We start from the raw sequence: 20,185 nt of genomic DNA, 5'->3' as shown, positions 1-20,185 counted from the left end.
GGCCGCGTAGGAAATTCGAATAGCAACTCCTCGCTCCACGTTCCGCGCAGAGGAACGAGGCTCCAAATTCAAATCAACGCAGCCTCACGCCGGCGGCGAGCGCGAGGGGCGGAGCCTGCCCGGCGTGAGCCGAGACGTGTTGTGTGATTGCCCCGGAGAGAGGAAGGCGCTCCAGTTCCGGGTCAGGCCTTTCTCCCGCCTCCCTCGGCCTTAGCCATGGCGAGTAGCAGCGGTGCTGGGGCGGCGGCGGCGGCCGCGGCGGCGAATCTGAATGCGGTGCGGGAGACCATGGACGGTGAGTGTCCGTTGCGCTCCCTCTACCTTGCCTGTCTTCCCAGAGCCAAGGCCCCGAGCCTGGGCGGAGCCTGGGGAGGACTTCAGGTCCCCTTAGTGCCCCAAACGGCATCTTCCAAGATCTTTGGTAGGGACCTGCCAGGGCCGCAGGGCTGATGGCCCTATCCCTTGAGAGTTGTCTCCGCCGCTGCGTAGTTTGTCGCCCGCGCTAGGCGTTGCGGCCCCCTAGTCAGCCGGTTGCGCACCGCGTCCCTCTCGCGCGAATGCCGCGCCCCCTCTATCCCGCGTCCCAGGTCCGCCCTACCGGCCGGATCTCCTGCGGTGACGGCGCCACGCCCACCCCACCCAGTACACCCGTTCCCTCCTGCGTACCGCGTCCCACCCGATTCCCGCGCAGGGCGCTTCGGGGGTCCCCAAGGTTGGGATCCCGGCGGGGACAGGGGCCAGGTGTTTGGTCACCGCTATGCCTCCTGTTCTTCGCACTTAAGTAGGCGCCTTTAATATCCTGCGAATGAACAAGTTCCCCTTTCGTCCTAATTATCCTAGTTTCCTCTTGAAGCGGGTGACGCCAGTGCCCAAGTGCTATGGTGTCGCCTGTTTTCGGCCCCGGAGGCACGTGTGTGTGAAGCCTACGCAAGCGTTGCAGAACACGAAATTAGTGTCTTGCGGTTACCCTCTGTCCACCTCTAATGTCGGTTCTGCCACTTTATGCCCCTGTGGTGAGCTTGGACTAGATATTTAAACATCATTGAGCCTGTTTAGTTTTTTTTGTTTTTTTTTTTTTGCTGTAAAATAAAACCCTACCTCCAAGAGTTGTGAATATTTAAATAAGACAACCGTGTAAAAACATATCAAAGATGATCAATTATTTTTATATTATTTCAAATGGCCTCTCTTGTAGTCTTCTTTCTTTGTCTCCTTTTTACTCACATCCACCTGTATTGAGTGTTTGATCCATGTTGTCATTTGCAGTGGGCCTAGACGTTTTCCAGGGTCTACTCACGTCAGCTTCCCTCTCTGTTAAAAAATAACCCTATGAAATTCTGACTGCTGTATCTCTCTCTCCTTCACCGTAAGCTCTTTTTTTCTTTTTTGAGACAGAGTCTTGCTGTGGTTGCCCAGGCTGGAGTGCAATGGCGCAACCTCGGCTCACTGCAACCTCCGCCTCCCGGGTTCAGGCGGTTCTCCTGCCTCAGCCTCCGGAGTAGCTGGGATTACAGGTGCCCCCCACCACACCCGGCTAATTTTTTGTATTTTTAGTAGAGACGGGGTTTCCCCATGTTGGCCAGGTTGGTCTCGAACTCCTGACTTAGGTGATCCACCCGCCTCGGCCTCCCAAAATGCCAGGATTACAGGCGTGAGCCACCATGCCCGGCCTCATTTTCTTATATAGCACCTGCAGAGGGGCTGCTGGCTTTTTCCGCACTGGTTCTGGTTTTCTTTTCAAAGAATTACACTTTCAGAGCCTTTGCATCTAATTTTTCACTTGTTCAGTATCTACCTTGCTGTTTTTCTGAGAATGTTACTCTTAATATTCAGCCTATTTTTCTATCCTTTTCAGTGTATCAACACTTAATAGTTTTATTTTGTAAGTGGATTTATGTATGAATATATATGTGTGTGTGTGTGTGTATATATATATATATATAAATTTACTATCTTGTGTATTTCCTTGGAAAAAGAGTATAAGACCTCACTTCTAGCCTATTTTCTTATGTTAGCTGTACTTAGGTTCCTTATGTGTATGGCTGCAGGATCCCATTTGAATAGAAAACTCACATTTTCTCTGGTGGAACCACTGATGTACAATTGAGAACTGATGGTTTGTGTTGGCTGCATCATCAAGATCTCGTCTGAGAAAACTTGGTGTGAATTAATGAAGATTATAGAGAGAGTAAGAACACGAAAAAGTGAAGTAAAACAAAAAATGAAGGAGAGGGGATGTGGTGTTACACAGTATTTAAATCAACCCGTGAGATCAAAAGTGAAATTTTCAAAACTTTTTGAATACCATTTCTCCCCTCAATGGCAGCATTTGTGAACCCCCCTTTAAGTCATGAATTGCAGAACTCTTGGCTACATTTGCATTTTGATCATGAAATGAAAGGATTTTGTTAAAGACATGGGAGGAAGCAGGCTGACTTTCTATTAATAAATTATCTGTGCACCTCACTCTGAAAAGAGCTGTCTCTGCTTATTTAAAATAAGGCCTGCATAAGATCTCTGCTTTCATCCTTATATCCCTAAAATTCTACACACTTAAAATAGTCGTGCCTTTTCAACAACACCCCCCACCAACCCACTGTGTATGGCTGCCTCCTTTGCTTTTCAGCTTTTTGATATGTTAGGTACTCTATATTGATTGCTTTTTATACTTTAATTTTTATTTTCCTCTAAAATCGTCCTGTGCATCTGAATTTTAATTTTGATGATTATTCCTTATGAGAGGCTTTATCATAGCACTACTTTTTTTTTTTTTTTTTTTGAGACCGAGTCTGGCTGGAGTGCAGTGGCGTGATCTTGGCTCACTACAACCTCCGCCTCCCAGGTTCAAGCTGGGGATGGGAGCCAATTCTCCTGCCTCGGCCTCTGGAGTAAGTGGGATTATAGGCGCCCACCACCACACCCAGCTAATTTTTGTATTTTTAGTAGAGACAGGGTTTCACCATGTTGGCCAGGCTGGTCTCGAACTCCTGACCTCAGGTGATCCACCCGCCTCAGCCTCCCAAAGTGCTGGGATTATAGGCGTGAGAGAATCTATGGTATATAGATTCCATTTGACTAGCACTGCAAGGCAGTGCCAGCAAAACAGTCCATGCTACCACCATCAATCCAGTTGCACATTTGAGAAAGCAATCTAGAAGTCAATCTTGCTTTCTCACTTCCTCTGCCTCCTGTTCTTCACTAAGCCCTTTCAATTCTTGACTCATTTCAGGTCGGCTAAATATCTCCTGTTCATACTACCCGCCAGTCTTTTATCAAAATTGTGATATAACTGGACTTTTTAAAGATTCATTTGATACTCAGCCAAAAAGTCATTAAAATACAAATTTGATTTTTTTATGTTCCTATTTTATAGCATCCAGTAGCTTTCCACAGTTCTAAGATCTTCACTAGGACTTACCTCATATTTTATACCCATTCACCCTGTTAATTACATTGCCTTCACAATAGCAGTTCAGGTCTGTGAATTTACCAAGTTCCCTCTAGTGTAGGAACCATCACACAAGCTGTTTTCTTTGCTCTCACCCATCACCCTTCCTCCCGCCTCTGTATTAGTCTGGTTGATTTCTACTCACTTTTGATGTCTAAGTGTAATTGTCCCTTCTTCAGACAAGTCTTTGCTAAACACTGTGTCCCTCCAAACTTGGTAAGATGCCCTTGTAATTTGTTTCAGAAGTATTCCACTCTTTCTTTATTTTACTTATATCTGGAATCAGTTATTACTTTAATATCTCTCTCTCCTCCTGGACTAATATCTGTGAGGACTGGGACCATATATACCTTGTTCATAACTGTGTTTGCAGCAGTAGCATAACAGGCACAAAATACATATAGTTACAAGTTGATTATCTCTCGTCCAAAAACCTTGGGACCATGTTTTGGATTTCAGATTTTTTTTTTTTTAATATTTTCACATACATAATGAGATATCTTGGGGATGGGACCCAAGTCCAAACACAGAATTCATGTGTGTTTTATATATACCTTATACACATAGCCTGAAGGTAATTTTGTTTTTTTCCCTCAGGGATGCTGAATGAACTGTGTATTGTGCACCTGCATTTTGACTTTGATCCATTATATGAGGTGTGGAATTTTCCACTATGGTGTTATGTCAGTACTTAATAAGTTTTGGATTTTGGAGCATTTCACATTTCAGATTTTGGGACTAGGAGTGTTCAACCTGTACTGATTATATGGTAGGCACTAAAGAAATAGTTTTTGATTACAGGCGATTTGTGAAAATAGGAAGTAAAAATAGGTGTCCGTTTGGAAAGAAGGCTTAAAGAAGAAACCAGAAATGAGATGGACTAAGAAAACAGCATTGAGTTATATGAAGGGAGGATAAAAGGCAGAGAAGAAAAGCAAGAACAAAGGCATGAAGTCAGGAATAAGCATAGCCTTTATACGTGGGGGTCTACCATGAAGAGAACAAACTGGAAACTGGAGAGAGAAGGGAGAGAATCAACTGAAAAACTGTTAGAAGCATCATAGAATTCATCAAGGTGACTGGTGATTAAAAAGTTTAATACGTAGTGTTCCAGTATACTGATGGTAACCACTTCGAATGTACAAGGGCTAAGTAGAATCCATTTAGGAAGACAGTCAAAAATAAAGTGAAGATTCAATATGGTAGATTGAGCACTTGCTGAAACTCTTAAGCATATAAAAAAATAGGAAATAGTAAGAAAATATAATTATCAGGATAGACCTGTTCAAAAGCAAGAAGGGAAGTCTTCATTGATTAGGAAGAGAGAGGTTCCCCCCCAAAAGAAAGGAGCAGATAGGAACCACAGCAGGCAATTGTCGGGAATAGAACCTGACAAAGCATGCTACCCTGCCTCACTGAAGTTGGGAGTCAGAAATGTGCCATTTGTCCCAGCCAGAGATTGAGAAGCACCATCCATGTGTTTTTTGGATCTGGACCCAAAATACTACAAGGCCTGATCTAGAGGCCTAAGGCTAGGGTACGGCTTCCTATCTTAGAATGGGCCACCAGTCCAGGACACCTAAAATAAATCTATGGAAGATGAGTTTTCAGCCAAGAATGACAAAGCACCTAAGGTAGATGAAAAACATGAGCAACTAACATGGAAAATGAAAAAGAGGGAAAGTGGTAGTAACAGGGAACTCTTTTTTATTGAGCCCTACCGTATGCCAAGCACCATTCCAAAGGACTGCAAGGCAGTGTCAGCAAAACAAATGGATACCATTCTAAGTGTATCCTTTAATTCTCACACTAATCCTTTAAAATAGGTACTCTTATTATCCTCACTTTCGAGAATGGTGAAATAAGGCACGGAGAGAGTAACTTGCCTACTAAATACTACAGCTAGAATTTGAACACAGGTAGTCTAGCTCTAGAGATCACACTCCTAACCACTGTCTTTTGCTGCTTGCTTATACTTCAAGAAATAGAGATAATAGAGCAATCTCAAATACAGTTTAAGAATATAGCCTTAAATAGATGAAGGCAGGAACAACAGCTGTGAAATTAGTCACTATAAGTAAGCATTTAGTTATATAACAAGTGATTATGGGGAGAAATTAGAAATCTTGAAAGCTATTGAAATAAATTTGAAATAAATTCAGCAGATAATATGAATAACAGGCTGCATACAGCTGAAGAGCAAAGTATCAGTAAATTGGAATATCAAAACTGAAGAAATGAAAATGGGAAGAGCTGTCATCTTCCAGCCAAGATGGAGTAACAGAGATTAGATTTATGCTTCTACTTGAAACAACCAAGAAAACTCAGGTAAAGCATACAGAACAATGGTTTTCAAGACACTGGACATCAGGCATCAGAGTACAGTGATCCCTTAGAGACAGGAAACAAGCAAAGGGATTTCTTGGGTTGCCCCAGCTCACTGCCTTCAGAGAGTTCCAGGCCTCAGTATAGCAGGGAGAACCCAGGCGGAACCCAGTGGACACACTGAAGTGAGTAGGAGGAGTTTAGAAGACCTGGGAGACCAAGGCAGGTAGAGTTTGAATAACAGTACCTGAGAGGGGAGAACTGCACAGAAAGAATGCTGGAGATCTGTAGAAGTGTCCCCCTTAAGTATTCAGAGCATTGATTAGCAGATGTGTGAGGAAAGTACTCAGAAAGCTGGGAGGGAACCAGCTAGAAGGATTAGAGTGAACCGTGCACCATGCTTACACAAGGCTGAGGATAGTGCCTATAACTACCAGCCAGAATGGAAATCTTTGTAATTCATGAGACATTGGATACAGTACTCAGAATTCTTACCTCAATCGTAAGGGGAATAATTAGCCCTACGCTAAACAGGGCTCTGGTCCTGCCTAACAGATCTAAGAAGTAATACCCGAAAGGATCAAACCATTTCCAGATAACGGTATCTCATTATAAAGCTCAAGAATATAGAAATACAAAAATATCTGGTACCTAAGTAAAATTCTAAGTACATGGCATCCAATCAAAGATTACCAGGTATGCAGGGCAGAACAGTATGACCCATGATGTGAAAAATTCAGTCAATTGTAACGAACACCCCCCCGATCACACAGATGTTAGAATTAGCAGACAAGGGCATCAGAACTGTACTCCATATCTCCAAAAAGTTTAGTAGAGGCATGGAAGACTTTTTTTTAAGACTCAAATTGAACTGCTTTTTTTGTTTGTTTTTTCTTTTGAGACAGAGTTTTGCTCTTGTTGCCCAGGCTGGAGTGCAATGGCGCAATCTCGGCTCACCGCAACCTTTACTTCCCGGGTTCAAGTGATTCTCCTGCCTCAGTCTCCCAAGTAGCTGGGATTACAGGCATGTGCCACCTTGCCCGGCTAATTTTGTATTTTTAGTAGAGATGGTGTTTCTCCATGTTGGTCAGGCTGGTCTTGAACTCCTGACCTCAGGTGATCTGCCCACCTTGCTCTCCCAAAGTGTTGGGATTACAGGCATGAGCCACTGCGCCTGGCTCAAATTGAACTTCTAGGGATGAAAGTGAATATCTGATATGGAAAAAATGGGAGGGACCTATCTCATGAACATGATAAATACTATAAGAATTTTCAGAAAGACTTAGACTTAAATTAATCGGTGACTAAATATTGATAACTTGTCCATTCTTCCCAAAATAATATGTAGTTTTTATACAGTTAATCAGAATCCAGTTGGAATTTGTTTTTAGAACTGATAAAAAATGTTCAGTTCATCCAAAGAATAAAAGGGCTTATATAAATGAAAGATGACAACGGAATGTTTACCCTACTACATGCAATATAAAGTTAGAAATTAAATGGTTGCCCTTACAAAAGATAGACATGTAACAAATTTGTAAGTATATGGGAATTTACTATGAATAAAGGTGGCATCTCAACTGGGTGGGGAAAACTTAGGTCAGTCAATAAATTTTACTGGGGCAACTGGCTCATTTCTGGGAGGAAAAGTTAGATCCTATTTTCCACCCAAACTCTAGGGAGATAAATACTTATGGGGGGTATTGGGAAATAAACTTTAAAGTGCTGGAAGAGAATACTGGTGGATATAATCTTATCATGGGGAATAACTTTCTAAGCATAATGCCAAGGGGAAATGATATAGGAAACAATAGATAATATGTTGACAGTTGTCTTAAAATATTCTAAATACTCTCTGGGAAGCAATCATAAAACAAAATTCAGTGGAACCGGTGTACTTACAACCTGTAATGGAAGGGATTCTGAAAATCACTTTGGAAACCAAGTTTCTCTGTTTGAGCTTCTCATGTTAAAGACAAAGAGTTCTATCAACTACAATAAAATGCAGTACTATACAAATGAAGTTTAAAAACTATAAGGTTTCATTTTTATTATTAGATTTAACAGACATGATTATGCTATCAAATTGTTATAAAAGTTTCTAAACACTTTTAAAGCCTTAAATATGTACATTACCTTTTTTTGACTATTGTATGTCAGTTCAGCAAATTAAGTATGTATATTACTGACTGAGCAGTTCTACTTCTAGAAATTTATCCTAATGAAATAAAATTTAGTATGTACAGATTCTTATCAATATTATTTTAATGAGAGAAACATGAGAGCAGCCTAACTTTTAAAGTAACAGAGTAGCTAAGTATAGTGTTTCCATAAAATGGAATAATATGCGACTAGTTAAACTGCATTTTAAAAGAATACTAAAAAATAAGCAAGTGTTCAGAATTATCCTAAGTATGGTGGATACATGTTAGATATTAAACGAGTGCTAGAATATATAGCAAGATGTAAAAGGCAGTTATGTGAAGGGAAGGTGTAAGTTTATATTTATATTTAAGTTTCTAAAACTAAAGGCAAGAAAGTATTACATGCAGATTTCCAAAACCTGGGATGCTATGCTAATTCCTTGGTATTGTGCAGTGATATATAAATTAATGAAAGTACTCTATGCATATTTTTAAATGCTGTAAGCCTTAAGTTTTTTTTTTTGGTATCTTTTTTCAGTTCTGCTTGAGATTTCAAGAATTTTGAATACTGGCTTAGATATGGAAACTCTGTCTATTTGTGTACGGCTTTGTGAACAAGGAATTAACCCAGAAGCTTTATCATCGGTTATTAAGGAGCTTCGCAAGGCTACTGAAGCACTGAAGGTTGGAGATTCCTATTAGTTCATTCTAAATAAAGATGCTTTTATTTAGAAAAATGATTAATGATGAAGTTACGGGAAACATCCTGGCTAAACAAGGTTAAACTAACATCCAACACCACCAGAAGACCAGGAGCTTAATAGTGCATGTTCATATCATAAAAATTACTACTACCGGGCTGGGTGCAGTGGCTCACACCTGTAATCCCAGCACTTTGGGAGGCTGAGGTGGGCGGATCACGAGGTCAGGAGATTGAAACCATACTGGCTAACACAGTAAAGCCCCATTCTCTACTAAAAATACAAAAAAATTAGCCGGGCGTGGTGGTGGGCACCTGTAGTCCCAGCTACTTGGGAGGCTGAGGCAGGAGAATGGCATGAACCCAGGAGGCGGAGCTTGCAGTGAGCCAAGATGGCGACACTGCACTCCAGACTGGGTGACAAAGCGAGACTCCGTCTCAAAAAAAAAAAAAGAAAAATTACTACTACCATGGACCATGTTATGTTTTCCCAGAAGTCTCTGTTTTTACAATTGTGCTATTTGGTGAGTAAAATTGTGCCTGCTCCAGAAGAGGCATGTTCAGGTCCTAACCCCTGGTCCCAATGAATATGACCTTCTTTGCATATATAATCAAATTAAGATGAGATCATCCTGGATTAGGGTAGATCCTAACCCAATAATTGGTGGCCTTGTAAGACAAGAGAAATTTGGACGCAAATAGCCAAGGAAAATTAAGGATTTTCTGTGGCCACAAGAAGCTAGAAAGAGGCAAGGAAGGATATTCCCCTACAGCTGTCAGAGAGCGTGACCCAGCTAATGCCTTGGTTAAATATGTATAATAGGTATGGATTTCTGGCCTTCAAACTGTAAATAGATTTTTGTTGTTTTAACCCACCTGATATGTGGTTACTTTATTATGGCAGTCCCAGAAATCTGATACAGATTTTGGTACTGGGAAGTGGGGTGTTGCTGTAACAAATACTTAAAAGTGAGGATGTGGCTTTGGAATTGGGTATTGGATAGAGACTGGAAAGTTTTAAGGTGCTTGAAAGAAAAAGACTAGATTTCCTTGAAGAGGAACTGTTTGTAGAACTGTGAATGTTGAGGCAATTCTGGTGAGAGCTCAGAAAGAAGAGAAGAGAACTGTAGAGAAAGCTTCAGGGTTTTTTTGAGACTAACATTAGGATCAGAATGTTGCTAGAAATATAAATGTTAAAAGCACTTTTAGTCAAGACCCAGATGGAAATGGGGAACATTTATTGGACACTAAAAGAAAGGTGATCTTTGTTAGAAAGTGACAGAATGGGCCAGGCACAGTGGCTTATGCCTGTAATCCCAACACTATGGGACGCCAGGGTGGGTGGATCACCTGATGTCAGGAGTTCAAAACCAGCCTGACCAACATAATGAAGCTCCATCTCTACTAAAAATACAAAATTAGCCAGGTGTGGTGGCACATGCCTGTAATCCTAGCTACTTGGGTGGCTGAGGCAGGAGAATCGCTTGAACCCAGGAGGCAGAGGTTGCAGTGAGCCAAGATTGCGATATTGCACTCCAGCCTGGGCAACAAGAGCGAAACTCCATCTCAAAAAAAAAAAAAAGAAAGTGACAGATTGTGGCTGAATTATGTTCTACTGTTGGAAGGAAAATAGAATATGTAAGCAATGAACTTGGATATTTCATTGAGGAAATTTCCAAGCAAATTGTGGAAGGTGTAGCCTGATTTCTTTTTGCTGCTTAATAATGTGACACAAATGAGCAATTGAGTAAGGACCTGCTAAGAGAAAAGGAACTAGCATTTGAGAATTTAGAAAATTCTTAGCCTCTCTGAATAACATGTTCTAGAGACAGGGCTAAGAGTGTGGCTAGACTTTTGTGAAGACATTAGGTATGTGATAGAGCCAGTCAACCATCTCAGCACAAACACTGCCAGCTTGGACAGGATGAAGTGAAAGAAGGCTGTCAGATTACTGGAATTCTTTAGAGAGGAAACTGGCTGATAGAGCTGCTCAGCTGAGGGCCCATGTGTTATCTTCAAGAAAAGGAAAAAGTGACTCCAAGAGTGCCTCAGAGACCAGGGGACTGCTGCTGCCACCAGGTTCCCAGAGGGCCACCTTTTTTCAAATTCAAATTAACCACCTTTTGATTGCTCGGATTGGCAACTAAAAACATGTCCTATTCTCTCTTCCACAGACTTTCTGATTTAAAAGCTTGTGATTTTATTTCCCTTTTTATATAGCACTAACTCACTTTGAATACTGAAACTTTAAGTTAGTTCATCTTAAAACTTGTCCAAAACATGGGCTCATAGAGACGGTCAATGGGGGGAAAAACAAACAAACAAATAAAACCTTCTGATACCTGATACAAAGTGACTTCTCTTTTTTCTTACCTTTAAGAAAACAACTATTTAAAACGTGCAATTTACATATCTTTCAGATTATTTTCCAATGAGTTCTTATTCTTTAGGTTTGTTTTTGTGCTTTTTAAAATCTCTTGATTATTAAATCTAACTAAAAAGGGTAAACCACATATGTAGAGCTAAAATGTGTCATAAAGAGAATATCCATGCAACCATCACTGCCAGCACCAGATAATCCCCCTTCTGCCCCGTCCCTAGTCACTAACCCCTCCCTCTTGCTCTCCCCTCCAGTAACTACTATCCTCACTTTTATAGTAGACTCTGTATTAGTCCATTCTTGAATTGATATAAAGAAATACCTGCCGGGTATGGTAGCTCAAGCCAGTAATCCCAGTACTTTGGGAGGCTGAGGTGGGCAGAGCACTTGAAGTCAGGAGTTCAAGACCAGCCTGGCCAACATAGTGAAACCCATCTCTACTAAAAATACAAAAATTGCCAGGCATTATGGCAGGCACCTGTAATCCCAGCTGCTTGGGAGGCTGAGGCAAGAGAATCACTTGAAGCCAAGAGGTGGAGGTGGCAGTGAGCTAAGATTCACGCCACTGTACTCCAGCCTGGGCGACAGAGGAAGACTTCCTCTTAAAAAAAAACAAAAACAAAAAAACCTGAGACCAGTTAATTTGTAAAGAAAAGAGATTTAATTGGCTCATAGTTCTGCAGGCTGTATAGAAAGCATAGTGGCATCTGCTTTTGGGGAGGCCTCAGGAAGGTTACAATCATTATGGAAAGCAAAGGGGGAGAAGGCACGTCACATGGCAAAAGCAGGAGGAAGAGAGGGAGAGAGTGAAGTGCCACACAGTTTTATGTAACCATAACTCTTAAGAATTCACTCACTTTAGTGAGAACAGCACCAAGAGGATGGTGCTAAACCATTCATGAGGGATCTGCCCCCATGATTCAGTCAACTCCCACCAGGCCCCACCTCCAACTTTGGAGATTACATTTCAAGGTGAAATTTGGGTGGGGATGCACATCCAAACTATCATTCCCTCACCAGCCCTTCCCAGATCTCATGTGTTCTTCTCACATTGCAACATACAATCATGCCTTCCCAACAGTCCCCCAAAGTCTTAACTCATTCCAGCAATAACTCAAAAGTCCAAAGTTCTGAGACAAGGCAAGTCCCTTCCACCTATGAGCCTGTAAAATCTAAAACAAGTTGTTTACTTCCAAGACACAATGGGATTATAGACATTGGGTAAACATTCCCATCCCAAAAGGGGTAAATCAGCCAAATGAAAGAGGCTACAGGCCCCATACAAGTTCCAAATCCAGCAGGGTAGTCATTAAATCTTAAAGCTCCAAAACAATCTCCTTTGACTCTGTCCTACATGCAGGGCACACTGGTGGGAGGGGTATGCTCCCAAGGCCTTGAGCAGCTCTGCCCCTGTGGCTTTACAGGGTTAAGCCCCCACGGCTGCTCTCATGGGCTGGCATTGTTGAGTGTCTGCAGCTTTTCAAGGCTCAGGGTACAAGCTGTCAGTGGATCTACTATTCTGGGGTTGGAGAACGGTGGCCCTCTTCTCACAGCTCCATTAGGCAGTGCCCCAGTGAGGACTTTGTGTGGGGGCTCCAACCCCATATTTCCCCTCTGCACTACCCTAGTAGAGGTTCTCCATGAGGGCTCCACCCCTGAAGCAGGCTTCTGCCTAGATACCCAGGCTTTTCCATATATCCTCTGAAATCTAGGTGGAGGCTGCCAAGCCTCAGCCCTTGTACTCTGTGCACCCACAGGCTTGATACCACATGAAAGTCACCAAGGCTTATAGCTTGGATCCTCTGAAGCAGTGTCCCAAGCTATACCTGGGCCACTTTGAGTCATGGCTGGAGCCAGAGTGGCTGGGATGCAAGGAGCAATGTCCCAAGGCTGTGGAGGGCTGTGGGGCCCTGAGCCTGGCCCGTAAAACCATTCTATCCTAGGCCTCAGGGCCTGTAATAGGAAGGGCTGCCTCTTAGATCTCTGAAATGTTGTCTAGGCCTTTTACCCATTATCTTGTCTATCAGCACTTGCCTCCTATTTAGATTCAGAAATTTCTCTAGCAAGTGGTTGCTTTGCAGCCCCCTTGAATTCTCCTGAAAATGGGCTTTTCTTTTCTACCACATGGACAGGTTGCACATTTTCTAAACTTTTATGCTCTGCCTCCCCTTTAAGTATAAGTTCCAGCCTTAGGTTATTTCTTTGCTCATGCATCTGAGCATATGCTGTTAGAAGGAGCCATGCAACATGTTGAACACTTTACTGCTTAGAAATTTCTTCCACCAGATACCCTAAATCACTCTCAAGTCCAAACTTCCACAGATCCCTAGGACATGGACACAATGCAGCCAAGTTCTTTGCTAAAGCATAACATGCATGACCTTTGCTCCAGGTCCTGATCCTAGGCCTCAGAGCCTGTCATGGGAAGGGCTGCGTCTTAGATCTCTGAAATGCTGTCTAGGCCTTTTACCCATTATCTTGGCTATCAGCACTTGTCTCCTATTTAGATATGGAGGTTTCTTTTTTAACTCAAACCTATGGCTTTCATATGGCAGAAAGAAAAATAACTGAATAACAAGAATAGCTAATATTTATATGAATACTTTTCTCATGCCAGACCGTATGTTCTACAGGCTTTACTGGCATTATTTCCTCTATCATTATAACAGTGATTACTACAGTTTGAACATTCCAAATCTGAAAATCCAGCATGCCCCAAAATCTGAAATACTTTGAGTACCAACATGACACTCAAAGGAAATCCTCACTGGAACATTTCAGATTTTCTAATTAGGTGTGCTCAGTCAGCAAGTACAGTCAGTCCTCTGTATTTGTGGGTTCTGCATCCATGGATTCAACCAGCTGTGGATCAAAAATATTTGGGGAACAGGGTGAAGGATGGTTGTGTCTCTACTAAAAATGTACAGACTTTTTTCTTCTCATGATTCCCTAAACAATACAGGATAACAACTATTTACATAGTGTTTACATCGTGTTAGGTATCACAACGAATCCAGAGATGATGTAAAGTATATGGGAGGATACGTGTAGGTTATATGCAAATACTATACCCTTTTATATAAGGCATTTGAGCATCTGTGGACTTTAGTATCTGTGAGGTGGGGGAGATGGGGAGTCCTGGAACTAACAATTCACCATGGATACCAAGGGACAACTTTAATGCAAATTTTCCAAAATTTTAGGACATCTGAAATCAGAAACAGTTCTGGTCCCAGGCATTTCTGACAAGGGATACTTATCCTATGCTACTATTAGTAGTTCACTGCTAAGGAAACTGAAGCTTATGGTGACTAATTTACTTACCTCAAGAACTTTACAGTTAGTGATTGACCTGAGATTTGAACTTGGGCTCTCTGACTTCAGAGTTGTTTACTTAACTACTAAGTTTTCTCCTCCAGTAAAATCTCAAGAATACCTGAGCCAGCAGTTTAGGAAAAGATGAAGTCGTTATTAGAAACAAGAGTCCTTGGGCTTTAGCATGGGCACATTCCCTGACTTAATATTATCTAATAACTCTTTTAATAAAAATAAGAAAGAGTATTATAGTATTTTATCAGTGTATTTCCAAAATTTTTGAGGGAAAGATTTATTTAGTACAGATCTGCCACAACTGCAAGAGTTTTTGTTTTACTGTGCTTGAATTTGAAAGGGAATTAACATAATAGGAAGATATTTTTGTTTTGTACTGCAATTTGAGTGCATATAAGAGAACCAGAGTCAAAGAAACCTAGCTGAGGCGGGTGACTGACAAGTGCTTTGGCATAGCATTTTCTTAGGCAAAATATAAGCTATGATATTAGGATAGGCAGTTCAGAAATGCCAATTTAACATAGCTTTTTCAGCTTTTAGCATGCTAGTTATTCTGCATCCAGTGGGCCATAGTGAGATGTGGGAGGTAAAATCAGTAATTAAGATACACAGAATCAGAAAGTGTTGACTATTTGAATGGAAAATCTGTCTCTCACATACATGAAGCCTCTTAAAATGCATTTCTCCTATGATCTAGAAACAGTATACTAGCATCTCATTAAAACTAGGGTGTTTCAGCTAGGTGTGCTGGCTCACGCCTGTAATACCAGCACTTTGGGAGGCCAAAGCAGAAGGATCACTTCAGGCCAGGAATTTAAGACTGTCTTGGGCAACATAGTGAGACCCCATCTCTACAAAACATTTATTTTAATTAGCTGGGTATGGTGGTACACACCTGTAGTTCTGGTTATTCAGGAGGATGGCCTGAGCTCAGGCATTTGAGGCTGCAGTAAGCTGTGATTGTGCCACTGCACTCCAGCCTGGGCAACAGAGTGAAAACAACAACAGCAACAACTAGGGAGTTTCTAGCAAACAAGTGTTTATTAGAACTTGTTTTTTTGAAGTAATTTACATAATCTGTGTAATTTTTATGAAAGTAATGCATCCTTATTCTTTTAAGATATTTAATTCAGAAAATACAAAAAATAAAAAAAAAAATCACTCAGGATTACCAAAGAGATAACCTGCAATAATGTTTGGTGAACATCATTCCAGATAGTATCATGCTGTTTTAAAAATAAAGTGTTATACTTGATTTCAGTGAATTGAAAAAGAATAACTCATCAGTTTGCTTCTCCCTGGATTAAAGTCTTGTTCTCTCTTATTGCCATTTGGGACAGAGTTGGGGAGCTGGTGGGTTTAGAGATATACTGAGCCACATCTGCCTTTCCTTGACCACCCTTTTATTGGCTTTACAAGCATAAGGTTCTTCTCCTTGCCTTGTGTGGTTGCTGCTCATGAATTTTTTTGTCTCTCTTTTTTTTTTTTTTGTTAATTTCTTTCGGTTTTAAAATTAAGATAAATTGTTCCTACTGTGTTCTATCTTTATCTAGAATTCCTGGTATTTAGAATTTATCTGTATGGTATTTATTGTCTCTTTTTTGGAATATGTAGAATAACAAATCAAGGGTATCTTGAAATGTTGCAAAAAACTGTTGGTCTGAGACATTACTTTTTTCTTTTGCTCTTTGGTTGACTATTTAGAAAACAGTAACTATTTTTTGTGAATTTTTTTGCTTTTTACTTCCACAGATTTGTATATTGATGTGGTCTAAGTCATTTATAGTAAGAGTAGCTAGCTATGTATCTCCCTAATTACATAAGTGACTCAACAGCCATAAATAGGCCACCTTGTACGCATCTCCCACAGCATAAATTGGACTGTTAATTAAGTGCATTTTATTAGTGATTCTTTATTGACATTGAATTTTTATATTACCTCCTTAGTTCTAGGATTTATGTGTAAGCAGTCATCTACATATTGTAATTTGAGAAGTTCTGAGCAAAACCTATTTTCCTGTATCTTCTATTTTAGTACCCCAGTGTCTTAAGTTATACCATTATGGTGAAGTCCTGTGGACTAAGCCTTGCTCTTTCTCTTACAGATGTCCTGTACTGTTACTAATACTTTAGTGTAAATCTGTGATGTGTCCCTGTGTAGGTAGGTCTTATAGAAAGGAGTTAGAAAGGTAAATGAATTAAAATACGAATACATATTTCTAAAATTAAACTTATTTAAAATTATATCTTTTTATATTGACATTAAGAAGTTTTTTAGGTAGGATAATAGTATGGTGATTTGTTTAAGTCTCTAGAAATAATGTATCAAAGCATTTATTGATGATATGGTATCTTGGAATTTCTTCAGAATCACCTGGGAAAGAATAGTAGTTAAGGATGTAGATGAGACAGGATTAGATAAGATGTTCATTATTCATCTTTTGGTCTTGTTCTCTCTGCCTTGTAGCATGAAAGGTCTTTTTCATTCTTAATCCCTATTACTAGAATAAAACACACAGAAACAGACAAACTAATGAAGTCTGTGGGAACAGGTCTGCCATAGGTTAATGTTTCAAGTAGCAGTATGTTTTTTGTGCTCTGAACTATTATTTTAGGTGATATAACTATTTTCCACTGTTAGCCTGTGGACTGTTAACTGTACATTCAAAAGGTAGTCCTGATGTATAGCAAAACATGAAAAGCACTGCATTACTGTGATAAAAGTGGTTCTGTTTTATGGGAAATACTTGTTTGTTAATGACAGTGCAGTATTGACAAATTTATCTTCATGATGCCTCTTTTTCCATGGTTTTATTGTAATGAATCTTACTTTCTTGTTCTAGGCTGCTGAAAATATGACAAGCTGACTTTCTGGAGAAATTCTGATGAGATATGTCAAGCTCTGCAAGAGGATTTGAAGATTGCATTGTCATTGAGAATGTACAATGAAATTACTGCATGCAGCAGTGTAGAAAAATTTTCCTTTTTAAAAGAATTATAAAACCATAGCTTTATAAATCAGTGGAAAGTGGCTTACAGAGAGAACTATCAGATGTGTTTACATCACATCTTATTCACTTTTTTTTAACAGCTCTAATGCTTTGGCATTGCTATGTTCATATTTATGTATTCCTTATTTATAGCTCTGATAGCTTTAATTTTCTAAGCAGTCTGTCTATCAGATGTGCACATCTGCTGTGCCAGGTTGAAGTATAGTGGAACCCATCAGTAGTAATGTGTAGTAGTTATGACTTGTTGACATTTCCATTATAAACTTTAATTTTGAATTGTTTATGCATTATAACTGTGGATTTATGTTGTATTGGGCTGAAAGTTGACAGGATTTCAGCCACCATTTGTGAATTTTGATTTAGATTCATTATGTATATCAGAATCTTGTTTTTTGAAATAAGAGCATGGAAAACATTTCTTGTAATCTGCTCTTGAACAAAGAATATTTAGTTTTTTAAACAGTTTGTTGGGCAGCTAATAGTGTGAACCAGGTCATTTTTGTATTGAGTGAAAAATCAAACTTTGAGAAACTTGGATTTTAAAAGTAATGACAATGCTTAGGTTAGTATTATTTGTAATTTGAATCATTTACATCTAATGAGAATGTTAGTTGAGAATGTTTTCTTAAAGTTTTATATCCTATAGAGGACTAAAAAAAAATTTGTAAAATGAAACAGCGAACATGCAAAATTCCTGTTTACTTTTATTACATAAAAGTAATTTTAGTGCTTACCTAATAAATCTTGAATAGTTATTTAATAAATTATTAGATGGGTGATGTGTTTCAAAAGATACTTGCTATTTTTTGAAGAAATAAGGATTTCCAGTCATTAAACAAAACTAAACAATCGAATGTTCTATATTAGGAATCTTAAGTATGGCTTTTTTTAAAAAACCGTCTTAACATCTTGATATCAAGGATTATAAGATGGCTTTTCAGAATTGTTTTGTTTGTCATTATTTTTGCCTTTAAAATTTGAACTCATCAAAGTGAAGATTCAAAAATAAATTTTAGAAAATGTAGAATAGTATTGATTATGTTCCTGTAATAGAATCTCAGTGGAGTTTTTTTGCAAAACTAATATGGATTTCATCTGATTTTATTATTTCTTAAATTTTAGATTTTATTGGGTACCATTTATAGGATTGTACAAGCATTCACTCTTTAGTAGGATTTTTTGTTTTTCAGACAAGCTGAAGTGGTTTTATTAAGATTTAGTAATATTTAAATGGCAACCTTCTCTGCTTTTTTTTTTTTTTAAAAAATATAGAATTTTGACCATTTTGACTTTTTAAATGCCTGGCATCTTTACCAAGTAAACTGGAAGATCTGTTACTGGTAGAACAGGTTGAGGAGACAGTAGGAATTTGTAAAAAGTCATTTGATTGATAATAAACACTACAAATACTATGTGTCATTTATAAAATCATAAAAAACACTTTTGTCAAGCTCCAAAATTTGTATATACTTCCAGGCCATAAGAGTTGATAGTATTATTCATGACTTTGTAGATTAAGTTATTTATGTATGAAACAAAGCAGGAAAATATATTGAGATGGGATCGTGTTTACAGAGGACTTCTTTAATGTGTCACATTTTTAAAATGTAAACATATATTTTTAATGCATACTTAAGTAATATTTAAGAAACTAAACAAAATAATGATACAATTGCAGTGTTGTGCTTGTTGTCAATGACAAAAATAAAACCACTTTGGTGGTACTGGCCTGTACTTTTGTTTTAATATATGCTTTTGTTAATTCAACTTGTGTTTCTATAGGGCAAAAATACAGAACATAAAATTTACCATTTTAACCTTTTTTTTTTTTTTTTTGAGATGGAGTCTCACTCTGTCACCCAGGCTGGAGTGCACTGGTATGATCTTGGCTCACTGCAGCCTTCGCCTCCTGGGTTCAAATGATTCTCCTGCCTCAGCCTCCTGAGTAGCTGGGATTACAGGCACCTGCCACCATACCTGGCTAATTTTTTGTATTTTTAGTAGAGGTGGGGTTTCACCATGTTGGCCAGGCTGGTCTCAAACTCCTGACCTCAAGTGATCTGCCTGCCTCAACCTCCCAAAGTGCTGGGATTATAGGCATGAGCTACAATGCCCTGCCCTTTTTAACCATTTTTAAGTTTCATAGTTCAGTGACATTCAGAATATTCTTACTGTATTGTAACTATCACTATTGTCCATCTCTTGAACTTTCTTATTATCCCAAACTGAAACTCTGTACCTGTTTAGCAATAACTCCCCATTGCTTCCTCCTCCCAGCCCCTGGTAAACAGTTTGCTGCTTTTATGTCAATGAATTTGACTATTCTGGATACCTCATGGAAGTGGAATCATATTTGTCCTTTTATGTTTGTCTTATTTTATGCAGCATGTCTCCAAGATCTATCCATGTTATAACATGTATCCAGATTTCCTCTTTAAGGATGACTATGTCTCTCATATATATACATGGGAGACAGGTATTCTTTTATATATATGGTGGACATTGGGTTGTTTCTACCTTTTGTCTATTCTGAAAAGGCTATTCACAGTAGCCACAATGTTATGGGCGTTGGTATACAAATGCTGTTCAGGTCCTTGTCAGTTCTTTGGAGTGTATACCCAGAAGTGGAATTGCCAGCTTTTAAACTTTTTTTTTTAAGTTTTACTTTAATTCCATAGGCATTAGAGAAAGAAGCGGACATGGTCAAGCTTTTTTTGGGAGTTGCTTTGCTAGCGACATGTAGGCTTGATTTGAGCAGGGAGAGGTTAGAAGCAGAGACTAGTTAGAACACTATGACAGTAACCCAGGCCTCAATGCTTACATCTGGGTAGGTTCAAGAGACATTAC

At 39.4% G+C, this 20,185-nt stretch overlaps 1 protein-coding gene across 1 annotated transcript; it reads left to right on the top strand.

The window, feature by feature from the left end:
- The first annotated feature begins 113 nt into the window (after positions 1-113).
- Positions 114-19,072, top strand: MZT1 (mitotic spindle organizing protein 1). Its single transcript, XM_002824332.5, has 3 exons — positions 114-295; positions 8,456-8,601; positions 17,171-19,072. Exons 1-3 carry the CDS (start codon positions 217-219, stop codon positions 17,192-17,194), a joined length of 249 nt encoding a protein of 82 aa, XP_002824378.2. The 5' UTR covers positions 114-216; the 3' UTR covers positions 17,195-19,072.
- Positions 19,073-20,185: the final 1,113 nt, after the last annotated feature.

This window comes from Pongo abelii, chromosome 14, assembly GCF_028885655.2.
Source record: "Pongo abelii isolate AG06213 chromosome 14, NHGRI_mPonAbe1-v2.0_pri, whole genome shotgun sequence".
NCBI classification, from domain to species: domain Eukaryota; kingdom Metazoa; phylum Chordata; class Mammalia; order Primates; family Hominidae; genus Pongo; species Pongo abelii.
This window is presented reverse-complemented; position numbering and strand designations above follow the sequence as displayed.

What these genes read in the sequence shown, in the direction of transcription:
- MZT1 (XM_002824332.5), top strand. Translation starts at nt 217, where the DNA reads ATGGCGAGTAGCAGCGGTGCTGGGGCGGCGGCGGCGGCCGCGGCGGCG. An exon ending in GGTGCGGGAGACCATGGACG is followed by an intron (nt 296 to 8,455) that starts GTGAGTGTCCGT and finishes ATCTTTTTTCAG; the next exon opens with TTCTGCTTGAGATTTCAAGA. An exon ending in AGGCTACTGAAGCACTGAAG is followed by an intron (nt 8,602 to 17,170) that starts GTTGGAGATTCC and finishes TTCTTGTTCTAG; the next exon opens with GCTGCTGAAAATATGACAAG.